Source organism: Lingula anatina, chromosome 1 (genome assembly GCF_051362555.1).
Source record: "Lingula anatina isolate TDL-2025a chromosome 1, LinAna3.0, whole genome shotgun sequence".
NCBI lineage: Eukaryota > Metazoa > Brachiopoda > Lingulata > Lingulida > Lingulidae > Lingula > Lingula anatina.
The window spans coordinates 64,434,174-64,450,343 of record NC_141767.1 but is presented as its reverse complement, the minus strand read 5'-3'; the positions used below and the strand labels follow the sequence as shown (position 1 = coordinate 64,450,343).

Sequence of the window (16,170 nt, the reverse complement as noted above, 5' to 3'; positions counted from 1 at the left end):
AGGACAGGGTTTTTTTATTGAACAAATAAACACTGTCCAATTACCTGAACATTTTTATTTTAAAATTATATACACTTTTACTTATAATTGAACGATCTCGTGGTCTTTGGTCTCTGACTTTCAATTTCAAAGATTAATCATCAGTGTCATCATCTTCCATTTTATTAAGGCAATGCCGCCGGTTAAAATGCATTGTTCGCTCTATATTTTGGGTGCAACTTGTTTAAGAAGTGCGCCGCCCACACCTTTGGTTAAATTGCTTGCTCATATATGTCGTCGCCTTCAGGCTTATGTCTCAGTGACGGGGCCGTCTTGTCCGAAATGTCGGAGCAGGATGTGACTCTTGACATTCCATCGTTACTATTACGTCACTAACATATCACCCTGGCCAAAATAAAAAAAGTTCGTCACGGTTTCAGGACGTTGCCGAGTATATAAAGTCGAGCTAATATTCAGAATTTTCATACACATTATTCTGCTCCTCAGATTGCTTCTGACTTGGCTGACTTTCTATTATCTGACACCTGCCGTGTTTCGTTTAAAGACGACCGAAGATGAAATTTTCTGATGAAATTCTTGCATGCCTTTTTGTGCTAGGTAAGTTATTTTATAATTCAAAATTCTTTTCAATCGGTTTACATGAAATTCAATCTTGTAGTTAGAAAGATTTTAATTAATTTAGAAATAAGAATAGATTTGTTGATATATTTAGGAGTTGTGAATGCACTCAATGTAGGAACCTCTTTTTTCACTTTTTTTTTTTTTTTGACTTAATCATTTTTAGGAAACTTAATCCCTTCCCTCTATCAGTTTTAAGGACATATTTTATCATGCATAATGTTTACTTTACAAAGTATTTGTCGGACCTTGTACAATTATATATTATGAAAAAATAATTAATTACTTTTAAGAGCTAGCAAATAGAACTTTTACACGTAAATCCACTTTTTTCGGTAGTCGAATTATAGCATTGGGTCATAACACTATACCAGTGAAAAAACCTCTGGTACTGCTGCTAGTTCCAACTTTTTCTGCATTCTCTACTAATACATAATCATTCGTTTTAATACGGGAGAGGCAGAACTAGCCTGCGGTACTCGAGCCTATTGATACATGCGTGTTAATAAAAAAATTATATGACAAAACTGGTTTGCCAATAACAATAAGTTAAACCTTTGTTGCAGGTTTGATTGCCCTTCCCGCCTCAACATTTGAATGCCCGAAAAAACGTTCTGGTTTGTTCCGCGACCCCGAGGACTGCGGCAAGTTTTACCAATGCTACAAAGGACTTCGATCGTTCCGCTTGAACTGCCCCGCCGGGCTGCATTTCAACAACCGCAACAAGCGCTGTGATTATCCCAAGAAGGCCAGGTGCCAAACGCAAGTCCCTGTAGTTACCACACAAAACACACCCTTCTCAGGTACTCCCAAGTTTACGTGTCCGAAACCTTTCGGTCTTTATCCTGATGCGTATAACTGCAGCAGGTTTTACCAGTGTTCCTATAGCAAAGCCTTCATCAAGGTCTGCCCATTCCAACTGCAATTCAATGCAAGACTACACGTGTGTGATTTCGCCGAGAGCGCAGGTTGTGTTGCCCTTTCAACAACGACCTCCACTACAGCGCAGACCACACCCTCTATCACAGCAGCGGATACAACTGTCACTAACGGACCAACAGATGCAATCTCAACAAATACAGTGGCTGATTCAACCAAAGCTGCAACGACGGAGGCTCCAGTAACATCGTCCGAAGTAACGCAGTCTTCAGTAAGCCGTAATACTGTTTCAAATACTACTAAAGCAACGCAGACAACAGTTAGTTCAAATACCAAAACGTCTACTTCAACTGAATCGTCCATCAGTTCTACTGACTCACCAGCAACCAAACCGCTCGTTACTGACGCACCAGCAACCAAACCACCCGTCAGTTCTACTGACGCACCAGCAACCAAACCACCCGTCAGTTCTACTGACGCACCAGCAACCAAACCACCCGTCAGTTCTACTGACGCACCAGCAACCAAACCACCCGTCAGTTCTACTGACGAACCAGCAACCAAACCACCCGTCACTTCTACTGACGAACCAGCAACCAAACCACCCGTCAGTTCTACTGACGAACCAGCAACCAAACCACCCGTCAGTTCTACTGACGAACCAGCAACCAAACCACCCGTCAGTTCTACTGACGAACCAGCAACCAAACCACCCGTAAGTTCTACTGACGCGTCAGCAACCAAGCCACTCGTTAGTTCTTCGTAAGATACCGATACCAAAAGGCAGCCATAAAGAGAGAAATCAGTCCTTATGTTGAAGACGAAATATTACTTTAAGGCCAAATCTTAATTTTATGAAAAAAATCCGTCCAGTGGATGAATTGGTCGATGTTCTTATGATACAGATTTGTCTTATGTACCTAATTGGCTGTCTTTGTAATTTGAACTTTTATTTATACATGGATACAACAGAGCAGTGCTCTTTATTATTTATTACTTATTTCCAATTGGAAATTTGCATTACCAGTGCGCAAATAGCAAGCATGCAATTTGGTCAGGATAGCCCACACATAATGACTTAATTCCAATAAGAATGAAGAATATTTTTATATATAATATACGTCGTGTGGATCCATTTTCTGGGAAAGAGAACTGAAACAGGAAAGTGCACCACTTGATAATTCAGCTTTAATTTCAGTTGATAAATCTCTAACGCTTATGTGATAATCTGAGTTCTAATAAAATGACATGCGAGTTTGATGGCACATAAACAGTTTAGTCGTGACTTTTTAAGTACATTTGGGTATTTACGACTTCTGGCGACGGAGATTCAGTCCAATTTCTCTGTTGGGTTTGGTTGTATTTCACTTCAGTCGAGTGCAGCGACCAGGGGTAGGATGGTGAGAAATAGTTATCTGCATGGTCTACTAAGATAGCATTACACTAAGTTAAGCTATGACAGTTAAATTATAAACATCAAACAAGCATGGGCGCGTTAATTAACAATATATATTTCTGATAATCATGATTTAAGCATATTGTAATACGAATTTTGAATAAAATATTTTCTTGAAATTGAATTCACGGGTTTTCCATCTCGGAACGGGAATTTACAAATGTTCTATTTATCAATATTTTATATCAAAGATAGCAAAAACACCTGAACCTTTTTTCCACCAATGTAAAAAATAATGGCTGTCGCAAGATTATGTATGTTACTGTTTTCCATTTACTCAAAGATATCATAAGGTAGCTTTTTGAACCCAACAATCCCGATTTAATTGTTAATAAGTAGGCGTGCAGTTGGATCCTGCAACTCACCTAAAGACATTCCCAGTTATCCTTATTGCATCTCCTTTAACTAATACATGCAAATGGAATTGCAAAGGTTACCTAAGATCTGATTTCATTTTATTACTCTCTTACACGAAAATGGTGATAGCGGTTTGGTAAATTGAAACAACAAAGACACAGAGTGTGGCCGGCTTTTAGGATAACTAAAAAAACAAAAATAGGTAAATGTCTGGCAAATTTAAGGAACAGGTCAAATCAATGCACTCATTTTAAGACATGGGATGCAGATGAGTCCAATCACCTAGTACTTAGAATTAAAGCACAGTGACTGGATGCTAGAGAGAAGGTCAATTTTCACTGTATCTGAATGATTCTCTTTAAATACACTTGAAGGCGTAGTTATTAAATAATTGTACACAGAGTAGGTAACAACTTCCTTTTGGGGGAATTCGCCGCGGGATTATGTCCGGTGAGGCTGTAGAAGACAGTACGTAATTTAGTAATTTTCTCAAAAATTCTCTTCACTCTTTTCAAGATGTAGTTCAGTTCTTAGTTATCTTGAAGAGAAAGGGAATGCCCGCCTCCCCCCTCCCCTCAAGTGATGAATGACCTCATGGACTATGGAGATATGTCTATACCCATCCTAGTCATGCCAAATTTTGCTTAAGTAAACAACAACATTCTCACGCATTTTGCAGGTAATAGAAAATAAACATCTCGATTTTATTTTCAGTTTTTAATCTATTGTGCTTTATATTTATGTACGGTAATCGAAAGTGTTGCTGTTGTGCATGTGTATTACACGTTGCACCAAGACGCCTACCGTGAACCTTCTAAATTGACTAAAGCATTGATCAAACAGTCCAATTTCCCAGAGTTAGAACTGATTGTTTGCGAAAATGAAAGACTTTTTATGTATGTTAACTAGGAAAACATCCGACAACGTATAGAAGGGCAATCAGCTTACCCTTATTTTCTTTAAAACAGGAAAACTGCTCTTCTAACATCCCAAGTTATTTCTACGTTTATTTCAAGCTACAGTGTCATGATATCGCGGCTTAATTAAGAGGACAGTGAAGGTGTTTATTTATACGGTGACCGGGAGCGTGAAGTAGAATGCCTTGAAAGGAAATGGTAAAAAAATGTAGCAGTTTCTCACTTGAAGTGATGGGTATTCCAAACAGCAGCAATCAGTGCTTTTTGTCGCACATCCTTCAAAATATAAGCAGATGTTTCTGAACACAGGATATTAAATCTAGGCTTCGTGTATCAGTCACCAAGTGCGTGCCAAGGGTAGAAATCAGAAACGATTCATTATATAGAAGGATAAGACCATAGTAATAATAATAAGATAATGCAATAAAACCGTCCAGTCTAGATGCAGAGGGCAAGGTGTGACAGTGTTTATTGTTCTACCCTCTAAATTAAGTCGATTTTGTAATTACTACGTGTCAGGCTAATTTTGTAAAGCGCCAAAGACTGTTTTGTAAGTACGCGAGCTTTGCCAATTAGTTTGCAGTTTTGTATTTATTTATGAGATATGCAGTTTTTGTTTGTTTTTTTTTTGTTTGTTTTTGTTATTTTTTCATCATTTTCACTTTGAATTGTCTATCAGCATTGCAACAAATTTACATGCATGTTTGTCCTTATTCGAAGGTAAAGAATGGCGTTTCTCTTAACTTTCTTTTGCAATCAGATGTGATAACTATCTGTGCAAAAAATGACGAAAAAATGCATAAATGAATATAATTTATCTGATTTATAAAAAGTATGCAGTTTATCAAAATCGTCAGATTATGAAATCATATTGAAAAGTTTCACTTTCGATTAGAGAACTCTTCCTTAATGGTATCCTTTCAAAACTCGGCTACAGACTTCTTAATGCATGTCAGAAAAAGCCTCGGTCTGCCTCTGCATAAATAGACTATGCAGTATTCGAAAGGTTTACAGGGATGTTTAAACTTTTCTCAAATGTCTCCTGCCTATTCTAAGACCTATTCTAAGAGGAATGAACAATATATCAGAAAATGATGTTGAAATTCCTCGAATGTTGTTAGCCAAGAAATCCACACTGGGGCTACAGAGTCAATAGTATATCTTTATTTGGTGCCTGGGGAATCGTTGCCTCGATTGTAATTATGTCCGTGTCACATATTTTCAAGAAAGCATTAATTCAGTGAATTGAAAGGTTCATTATCAACATTTACGCCAACAATCGTAATTAGCTTTCTCACCAATAATATTATATTGTCACATATTATTAAGAACCCTCATACTAAATAAAACGTTTGGGACCTAATGACCTTTAGCCTCAGTATTATAGACGGTGGATTTTCATGTTAATTCAAAACCAAACTATAAAATTCAAGATATAAAAACAACACTGAATTCCCAATAAATATGAGATGAAATAAATGATAAAGACGACTATGACTGAGACTGATATCGATTATGACTGTTAAAAATTGTCATTTCCTTACATTAGGGCTTAATGAATCTGCCTCCATGACGTCATACAATAATTTTATGCTATTTAATCGCGCTTTCAGCTTTATTCACCTTTTGAACAACTGTTTATTAATTATTTTTTCTGTTGCGGTTCAGAAAAAAATGCCCTTTTCATTTAGAGCTTTCACATCTGCGTAGCTGCAGATTTGCGTGCGTCCATGGTAATACGATACATATCATTCTTATCTTTACTTAATATGAAACCAAATGACGCAAATGAAAAGCAAAAGATGAACAAGAGTTAGCTTGACGTGAAATCAACACCTCGGCGGACTCAGCTGTTGAGGAGCTCCGATCTTATAGGGAAACCACCACATAGTGCATTAAACAGAAACTGCTACACATTAAACTAGTATTTATTGTTGTATTCTTGACTTCATGAATCATACTTGATGAGATTCATTAAACACATATCTGTCTCGGATTCGCACCTTCGGGTTTTTTTACAATGGCTCTGCTGGCAATAATGACATTTGTTCACGACTCAATATTAACATGTCGATAAGCCAAACGACACTGAATTCCCAATAAATATGAGATGAAATAAATGACTACTACACAGTGATAAACGAACTAACACGGTGTATTAAGTATGCGCTGCACCTGAATCTGCACGAAATAACACGATCTGATGAAACATGCCTACAATGACAAGAAGGACTTGACGGTGCACCATTTGTTGAGCAGCGTGCATTATATTAAAACGCCACAAAGCCCTATGAAGTGCTGTGCTGAATAAAGGGTGCCGTGGGACGCAGAATTAAAAATATGTGGGAAACATGTGAATTTTCAATTTTGATAAAATAAAAACAATGCGCTATTGCTATATTCTTCAGTGCGAACTTTAGTGAACAATCGTCTTTTAACAGACGATATCGGAAACGCCCTGTGTTTTAAAACACTAATCTGCCTAATGCATCCGATTGATTGTGTTCCAAATGGATGCACCGACGTGCAGTTAAAATCGCAACGTATCTTATTACAGCATTCATGTCATGAAATCATCATTTTGCAAACACAATAGTAATGTAAACGCATAGCTCTATGGCCTAATTAAGATAACCCTTTCAACTGTCTGCCCTTCATTTTCGTTTCGATTTCGTTGATCAAAGGGTTTAAAGGTGATAAAAACACACCAACTGAGTGGAATGAATTATGTTGTTCTGTTGTTGTGGCATTGTTAGCAAGATTGCTAACAACAACCTTATATATTTGTAAATAACATTCATCATTTAGACATAGAAAAAAGTACAATAAATATAATAACAATACCGATTGCTAATGAATAACACTACAAAATAAAATTTAAAAAAAAGATCATGGTCAAAAAGAAGATCTAAAATTGATAAATTACGGAAAAACTCTTTTGGTTACGTGTAAGTTAAAGAAATCATGCATTTCAGACGTTTCTGGTCCCTCAGACATAAATAACATAAGCTGTACTTTTGTACTATAGTGCAGTACCGCCTTCTTCAATATTTACAAATTGGCACTTAGCCCCATGAATTTCATCGCAACCGCGATCTCGGCATCACTTTTACAGGGAGGGTTTTACCCATACTGTATGTGGCTTCTTACTACTTACTTAGACACTTTAAAATATTGTGCTCAATACCGCAAAATAAATATGTTAAGACAAAATAAATTATTTGGCTACAATTTCACGCACAATAGTATAAATAACAAAACTTAGATTGACAAATTATTACAACGTTTAGCAATAAAATAATTATATCTGTGTGATATAGATATATACAATTTAATATATATTCAACCAAGAGTGTTAGCGCTAAAAATATTCACACTTTGATAATTAGCAACAAGTAAAAATTTCTATTCCATTCCATTTTATTACACTATATAGTAGGTACCATATATTTATAAAAACATTTAACTCGTCTTTTTTCATTTAAAAAGAGCCAGTGCTTTTTTTGTGGCAAATTAGGTTATATAAAGTCGCTATAGTCAACATAAAACGATTAATTATCTTAGATAAAAAATAACCTCATTAACAACTACCTGTTTTCAAAAATAAGCAAGTGCGTATCAAAAAATCACCAGAGCAATTATTCGATACCTAGTCTGGTAAAGGATCCGTTTTCTTTTATCATCATGCATTAAATACATTTATCGAAAGTTAGTCATTGTATGTTCCATGGCTTTTCTACGCAGTGCAGCGATGCTTGTACCTCTCCACGCCTCGCTGATGTCTGGAATTCCTACAGGGCAGGAGCCCGGGGGGCTTGGACTGTGAGACAGGGGGGTTGAGCACGTAGTAACGGAGCTGTATGGCGGGCAGTACATGGAGGACCCGCCCGTGATAGAAGAGCTGGTAACGCTGATACCATTTGCCTGAGATACGTGATTTGGCGAGAGTCCGGTCATGGAGACGGTGGTCGCTAGACCTGGACCTAGGCCTTGACGGGGCAGGCTTGGTGGGAGGGTCAGTGAGCTTGGTAGCTGAGGCATTTGAGACATCTGTGTCATTCCATGCCAGCCCCGCCCGTCTCCCGTGTGGAAGCCACAGAATGAATCGTTGACAGTGCCGAAGGGGGACAGTCCGTGAGACGGCAAGAGGGCTCCCGGTGTTCGGAATACGTTGGTCGCCTTCTTGCGCTTCTTCCATTTCGCACGGCGGTTTTGGAACCAAACCTACAGAAACAAGACAAAAAAATCACATAATTTATTCTTCTTTCACATTGCTATCTCCTTTAACATTAGGTCAAACGTTTTTTTCTTTATTGGTCAATCTAGAGCACAGCGAATTATACTTAAAAATGTAGAAAGAGAGAGAGTGAAAGATAGAGAGAAATAAATAAATAAATAACAGAGCGCAAACATTTGTTCAGAAAGGGAATAATTAAAAGTTTCCAGAATAGATTAATGTTAACCTTATATTATTTTCCATCATTAACTAAATTATTCAAGACGAATAAAATATCTTGGAAGAGTTTATCATAGAAAGTTACTATTAAAATTATATAAACTCGCTTTATTAAGCACTCCTCCAAAGCCATTGGTTGTACTCGTTTATTATTTATTTATTGTCTTTTTAATCTCCTTCTTAACGCTAATCAACGCTGAAAATACCACAGTGATTCTCTGATTACGTCATCAATATGATAATTAGAAATAATAGGTTGATTACTGTATATAAACAAAGTGAGGAATCTCCGGTCTTTTTTGATTAATGCCTGCACGTTCCGTCGTGTGATTGATCCGACGTTTTATGAAGACTGCGTTAGTTTCCTGGCTAGCTTTTGATAAGTCATCTTTTTTCTCTCCTCATCAGAGATTTTATGATTATGGAGATGCCCGCCGACCTTGTGCCCGTGGCGTACGAACAACTGCTGATTAATGGTATGTGTAATTTACTGTTTTAAATTAATAAGGAGCGCAAGCGGGAAGCATTCGTGCAAGCTGAAGGCACAGGCTATTATCTCTCTTATTTTTCCGAGTGTCGTGCAGACATAATTACACTTTCAATGCATCAGCTGAGTCAATAACAATACCAATTATCCAGAGACAGAGCTGAAAAACTTGGGTTGATAAATGGAGTCCATTATCATCAATTTCAATTTAGTTTTTGACATACCAATTTCGACTGATCGGGCGCTTCCTTGTTACTTCGGCGCAGAAACTGAGGGCAGAGATTAGATTTCACAACTGAAAGGCATAATCAGCTACTAAAACAGACCCTTTTGGTTGATATAGGAGTCATACTAAATTGACAAAAACGAAAATGTCTCCATGTTAGTTTTATAAACGTTCAGCTTAGCAAACATTAATTTTCTTGCCGGTGATTCTTTAACAGACGTCGGCTCCAACGTGGTATTTACTTTTCTCTGTGCAATCACGCAAAACTGCTATCTAGCGGTTGCTATCAGCCGTCACTTTATCAGAGCAATTTTTTGGCAATTGGTTCAAATTAGGAAAATAATAGGAAAGAAATAGAATTCTTTCTCAACGACAAACTCGAGTATGAGCTTGTTTTCTTTTTTAAGACGAACTCAGCTAAGGAGGAGTTGTAAGGTATGATAAAAAGCGACAAAGAACTGATGTTATTACTTTTCATTGTTATTCTCGTGGAAATATGCTTCAGTTCACTGATATCACCTCTGTTTTTCTCGTTCATTGTTTGAGTAATCGCTGCTTCTTCATTGATCCATTTTGCGGCGATCAGCTGTTTGAACGAATGTAGCATTTGCAGGAAAAAATGTAGCAATATTTTAACACATCAATTTTATACGAACTCAATGCACATACACTTTGTACAAAAACCAGTTATATATGATAATCTGACGTTACCCTGACCTTCATCATTTCCCTGCAGAGACCAAGGGAATTCAGAAACTAATAGTCAATAAAGTTATTTTCAGTGGATAAGAAGATCGATTTAAAAGACAAAACAAGGCATATTATGGAGTGGCCAGTTGCTTGGGTGTTACTATTGACTTTGCCTTCTAAATTACAATTAGCAGATTGACACATCAAGAAAAAATAACACGATAAGATTTTTAGACCGGCGGAGATTGCCCAGGCTATTGTACGTTCTTTTACAAGATATATATGTATTCCTGTTGTAAAAATAAAAAGAAAAAAGAAAAAAATAACATACCTCGAAGACCAATTAAAATGTAAGTGTAAACATATTCACCAAGCCACCATCATAGATTTGATGTGATTAAAAAGTATTCTGATTCACTAGATGGTGAACATGATAAAAAAACAACGCTCCTTGCAAGTAAAAATCACTCTACGTCCTGCTTTTTTTCTTTATTTCTGTTAATTCTGAGTTTTATGTTAGTATTTCAGACTAACATCTTGCCGGTAGTGCATCGATTCATGAAATCATAATCATGTCGTTATACAGCTGATAAGTGATGTCAGTCAAATTTTAAATCAGAAACTAACACACATCTGAATTTTAGCATTCAGTTTTTTTTAAAAAACAGAAGTTCTGCAGTGATTCAGAATGTACACTCTTTTATGGCTTTAATTAATTTTTGACATTCTTATTTACACCGGATACCATTTGAAGTGGAAAAATTCTCTATTCGACGTACCAGTAATTTCCATTTCATTAGTCCTGAAATAAATATAGTAATACCAGGAAAAATAGTTTCACTGGATCTGTTAACAATTATATTGTTAAGTATTCACAAATATAAGATTCATATTACATTATGGATCTAACCTTAATAATTTATTTCCAAAATAAGAAACCCGTAACCACCATAGGTCTAATAAATCCTTTAACACAGTATTACATATTCCAAGCTTCATGTATAACAACAATTTCGAGATAATAATGCTTGACACTTTTGTATCATTCTAGAGCTAGTTGTTATAAGGAAATTGCAAAAAAAAAAAAAAAAAAAAAAAAAAGGACTTCAGTAGAGGATTCTATTAAAATATTTGAAGAGGAAGCAAGGAGCGGATGACAGGGGTTAATGTCTTCTTCGCTATATATCAGTAAAAGAAATTAATAGATATTATTAGTAATATGTAAAGAAAAACCTTGCTTATTTTCATTCTATTGTCTCTTGTGGTGTAGTTTAACAGATTACTCGCCACGTGAGCAGTTTGTGCAACTGATTTGTTTCTTGTTCATTTCTTTTACTATAAAAATATGGACGATGGCGATTTATAACATATTAGCGCAAAGCTACTCGATATATTCATCATACGCACAAAATTGTGAATATAAGCAAAAATACGAATACGGTTGAAAACAATTTTAAGTTTCAGTAGCTTTACCAGTGCATCCTTAACAATTTCAACGGAAATCCGAAGTCAACGCGAAGCATGTTATCGTAAAGTAAAGGTGTTTTTGTCCCATAGTATGAAATAACGACATCCGTTGTTATGGTTAAAGCTGAGAAAATATCAAAATTTACGCACATCTGTTTGTGCAGTTGAATGATTATAATTAACACACTGTTTCTGGCGAAAGGAGGAACATAACATTGAAGTAAATATTCTTATAGTTACTAAGGTTTAGACTTTTTCTATGGTTTCAGATATTCACTTTCTATACATTGCTTGTTGCTATCTTGGACATTTTTTTTTGCATCATAAGTCGTCGAGGGTCGCACCGGCCATGGTACGAGAGAGAGGGAGAGACTTCAGACCAAGTTACGTTCTCGTCGTATATCCTCCCAGTCTAGATTCTCGTCTATTTTGAAAAATTATGTTATTAAATAATTTTCCTGCAAAATGAATCAATATGTGTATCAGCCACAATTTTGTTCGAACTTCAAAAACACGAACAAAGTTACAGGGTATTTTAAGAATGTATAACTTCTAAAATGTATGCAAAATCTTAAATTGACATGTTTTGTATCTCATTGAGACTGATCAGATCTCGCAAATATTTAAATGTCGAAAGATAGATTGATTAAAAGGATTCTAAACCAGTGTCGTTGAAAATACAAGGAGTGACGATGCCGTATGTGAAGCACACATTGTAAGAGCCTTTGCCCACAATAAACACGGCAAAATGTCTACTCCCATATTGCTACAGAACTTGAATATTTGCAGTTTGTTTAAGAGAGAGAGAGAGAGAGAGAGAGAGAGAGAGAGAGAGAGAGAAATTTATGATAGTCATTTGAAACTTGCCCTGATATAGATTGACTTGGCAAATGAATCAGATCAGATTACCTAGTAACCTCTCTTTTACACATGTAATGTAAAACAATCAGAAAAAGCATGCAGAAAAAAAATTATTGCTTATATTTACATGTTCCATATGGCAAACGGCAGACTTACTATACAGTCTGGCTCACCGGCCTAATCTATTGTCCTTTAAATTACAACAGCATAAGTACACGATATAAATGATCTAATAAATACACGACATATGGGATCTTTTGACACGTCATGTCTTTTTTGATCCTCTGTGTTTTGCCCCAGAGGCCGTGCACTGAATAGATTTCTATCATACTGCAGTTTGACACAGAAGTTATGCAGAGACCATCTTCCACCTCAGATTTACCCTCAAGCAATGAAATTCTAAACCTCAAAGACCTGCATTTTGAAATTTGCTGGCAAGTTGTCACCTGCAATTCATTTCGTAGTTAATGGCACTATGCTTCACCAGGAATATGCTTACGTAGTATCTATCTATGAATCTATAGGCTATAACTATTTATCTGTCTAAATGAAAAAAGTTTATATTAGCCACATTTTAGAAAACGCAACTACATGTATCACCATGTTTGGCCCTTCAGCCCAAGGGACTCATATTTTCAAATTATATATATTACCGCAGCGGCATCTTTTAACACCCGTGAAACTAATTTTGCATAATAGATACACGTTTTCGATTTTTACAGTTCAACACAAAAATCTTTTCCCTTAAGATTACGCCTTAAGATTACGTATAATTTGTTGGTCGTTAACTAAACTGAATCCAATAAGAAGCATTAAATATTAAGCATTGAAAAAATATTTATTTTATTTACGATATATATACAAGTTACCTCCCGAACTGTTAATAGAGAAATATCAACTCTTCATAGTAGTTGCAATTTATATATGAGCGGTTGTTGACAACAAAATGCATTTTAAGTTTTTAAATAACGTGTCGGGTAAATAAAAAAAATTACATTGTAATCAGTACCTTTCCTCCTTAGGAATAAAAATCTATCCGAAGCAAAGCGGCACTGGATAAATACTAATGAACAACACATCTAATGGAACTATTTCATAGATGCCATTTTTTAAAAATTCTTTTTGGTGCTAAGCAGTGGAATTACTTATCTTTAATCTGATTAAGCACCGCAAGTATTCCACATTATAACATGCACGATCGATGGAAAACCATTTCTGAATACTCAAATCACAAAAGCCAATAGATCGAAGCGTGTCATGTAAACTTATGAAAACCTTTGCATATGAATGTAAAACCTCTGCCTTTGGTAAATCGGTATAACCACACCAATGTCATGTTGCGGGGAATTTTTTTTAAATAATTCACTACACCACAAATAATCTTTGCCATTTAGAGCATACCTTTAACGGAAAGATGAAACATGTTAAGAGTTTAACACAAAAACATGGGGTCCTCTTCATAAATGACGATTATATATCACTACACGCCGCAATACGAACTAAAAAAGGGCCAGATGGCATTTAAAACAGCAAATAAATAAATAAATAAATAAATAAATAGATAAATAAAAGATAAAGATATAAACAAATAATTAAATATGAGAAAAAAAGAAAGAAAAGAGGAGCTTATTTGCAAATGTATCCAATATTCTTATTTTTCTATAGCTCGACCAGCTCTTGTTCAATTTATTCCACAGCCGCCACTCTTTCAAATTTTATTGTTAATATCATCAAGTCCCTGGGCAAAAAATGTACAAAATATGCCAATATTTAATAGAACAGAGCTTGGTGAATTTCATTTGCACGACATGGTCTTGTCCAGGGTCCTCGTGGTCTCCAGTGCAGTTGTTGAAGAGACTTAGCCAGTGTGAACACCAAGATCAGTGTGCGAACATCAAGAACAAAAGAAAAAATTGAAAGGTGAAAATCAAATTGCATGTCGTAATATAATTGCCTCAGTCACCTTATTCTCCGTGTTATACTAATCCTTTTTTTATTTTTTCTTATTACAGTAATAAAACCCATTTTAGTATGAAAGACATTGAATTTTTTTCGCTGTATACCTTGTACGCTGTTCTTTTCGTTTATTTGTTTATTTATTGTTTTTTGTAAATATTGCAAAGTTTTTCGAGTTCTCTCTCTCTCTCTCTCTCTCTCTCTCTCTCTCACACACACACACACACAAACACACACACACATACACACAACTTAATAAGAGTTAAAAAGAAATGCTATTTATGATGACTGCGTACTTGGGAGCCAGAATTTCGTTTGTTACAAATGTTATTGTAAGGTTACTTAAATTGAAGCAGAATGCACGTTTTGAGAGCTAGAATGTTGGCAACACTATTAATTTACCAGACTGGGCTCCATTGTGAACCAAAATATACGCGGTTTATAATTTATTTTATTTATTTTTTCATCAAACGCAATCCCTTTTTCTTTGACGGTCGAAATATAAAACCAGTTGTTTTATGCCTACCTGCACCCTAGACTCGGTCAGACCTATTCTTAGTGCCAGTTCTTCCCTCATGAAGATGTCTGGGTAATGGGTCTTGGCAAAACTTCTCTCCAGTTCATTCAACTGAGCGGGGGTGAAACGTGTCCTGTGCCTCTTCTGTTTTACGGGTTTTTCGTTCTCTGGTCCGCCGACGGAGCTTCCTCCGCTGCTGTTCTCGCCAAGTCCGTGCGCTTCCTCCGAAGACAGGCCATTCTTTCCATTATTGTAGTTATTATCGCGATTCGAGACTGAAATGGAATGTTAATGGAGTGATATTGAAGTCAACCGTGCATATAAATACAATAGAAATACAAAATGATTTGATTTTGCTCGAAAACAGCTAGATTGATAAAAATCGTGCTTTGCTGACTTACGGCAATCAGCTATTGTGATTTAATTTTGCGTCTGATTCGCACTCAATCAGGTCTGAAAATGATAATTAAATCTCACGATATAAGGCAAAACTGGTAATCAAATCTCATGGAATAAATTTAATAAGGCCTCATATATATTAGCCTATCATGTCCTTGCAAGAAAACAAGATGTGATTTACCTTATTATTCGTATTATTGATATTACTGAGGCCCTTTTATGATCTACTTACCGTTGTTAACCGGTGGCAGCAACATTTCAGGAGCTTTGTGGTTTAGAGAATTACACCCCTCCATGTTCGTAAGGTTTCTGAGCTTTACTTGCGTTAAAAGCTGTCAAATATTCGATGCTATGTACTGCGTTACTCTGGCCTTCAATCATGTCCGACAAGGACAGCCCACTTTCACTATTAACCAATCAGGATATGACAAACCTCTGCGCCGAGTACACTATGTATCACACATGTTTGCGACCTACTGTCGCACCTTCATAAACTGATTGTTTTTATTATACCCATATAAGATACAGTTATTAAATCTCTGCTTTGATGTCGGTTAAGTAATTGTCAGCTTAACTGAGAAATTGAGTTGCCTCGGTTCATTCTTTCAACTGTTGTCTTTTTACTGCCTCCGTTCATTACCGCTAGGCAAATGAATTGGACGCAGAAAAGCTTTTGATTTCGATAGTTAATCATGAACATAATGTATTTACAGTCAATTTAACGTATAGATATTCATTATTTGGATAATGCAATCGCACGCATCGAACACAAGCATGAACACTGGTTAATAAAACAGCTTATATGTGTTGTCAGTACAATTGAAACTTTAAGCATATGATTGTGCCTTTTTTAAATATTTCAAATGCAGGTTTCCACCAGTAGG

At 36.0% G+C, this 16,170-nt stretch overlaps 2 protein-coding genes across 2 annotated transcripts; one reads left to right on the top strand and one right to left on the bottom strand.

Moving 5' to 3' along the window:
* Positions 1-419: 419 nt before the first annotated feature.
* LOC106161854 (uncharacterized) lies at positions 420-3,077 on the top strand. Its single transcript, XM_013538930.2, has 2 exons — positions 420-597; positions 1,185-3,077. The coding sequence occupies exons 1-2, from the start codon at positions 555-557 to the stop codon at positions 2,261-2,263; spliced, it is 1,122 nt and encodes a 373-aa protein (XP_013394384.2). The 5' UTR covers positions 420-554; the 3' UTR covers positions 2,264-3,077.
* Positions 3,078-6,139: 3,062 nt separating this feature from the next.
* Positions 6,140-15,790, bottom strand: LOC106161934 (homeobox protein orthopedia). The gene is made up of 3 exons (XM_013539016.2): positions 15,519-15,790; positions 14,897-15,162; positions 6,140-8,451 (listed from the first exon to the last, which is right to left on the bottom strand). The coding sequence occupies exons 1-3, from the start codon at positions 15,580-15,582 to the stop codon at positions 7,927-7,929; spliced, it is 855 nt and encodes a 284-aa protein (XP_013394470.1). The 5' UTR covers positions 15,583-15,790; the 3' UTR covers positions 6,140-7,926.
* Positions 15,791-16,170: the final 380 nt, after the last annotated feature.

Coding starts and splice junctions, on each gene's coding strand:
- LOC106161854 (XM_013538930.2), top strand. CDS start 555: ATGAAATTTTCTGATGAAATTCTTGCATGCCTTTTTGTGCTAG. Junction 598..1,184: donor TGCATGCCTTTTTGTGCTAG/GTAAGTTATTTT, acceptor CCTTTGTTGCAG/GTTTGATTGCCCTTCCCGCC.
- LOC106161934 (XM_013539016.2), bottom strand. CDS start 15,582: ATGGAGGGGTGTAATTCTCTAAACCACAAAGCTCCTGAAATGTTGCTG. Junction 15,163..15,518: donor GCTGCCACCGGTTAACAACG/GTAAGTAGATCA, acceptor ATTCCATTTCAG/TCTCGAATCGCGATAATAAC. Junction 8,452..14,896: donor TGACCGAGTCTAGGGTGCAG/GTAGGCATAAAA, acceptor TTGTTTCTGTAG/GTTTGGTTCCAAAACCGCCG.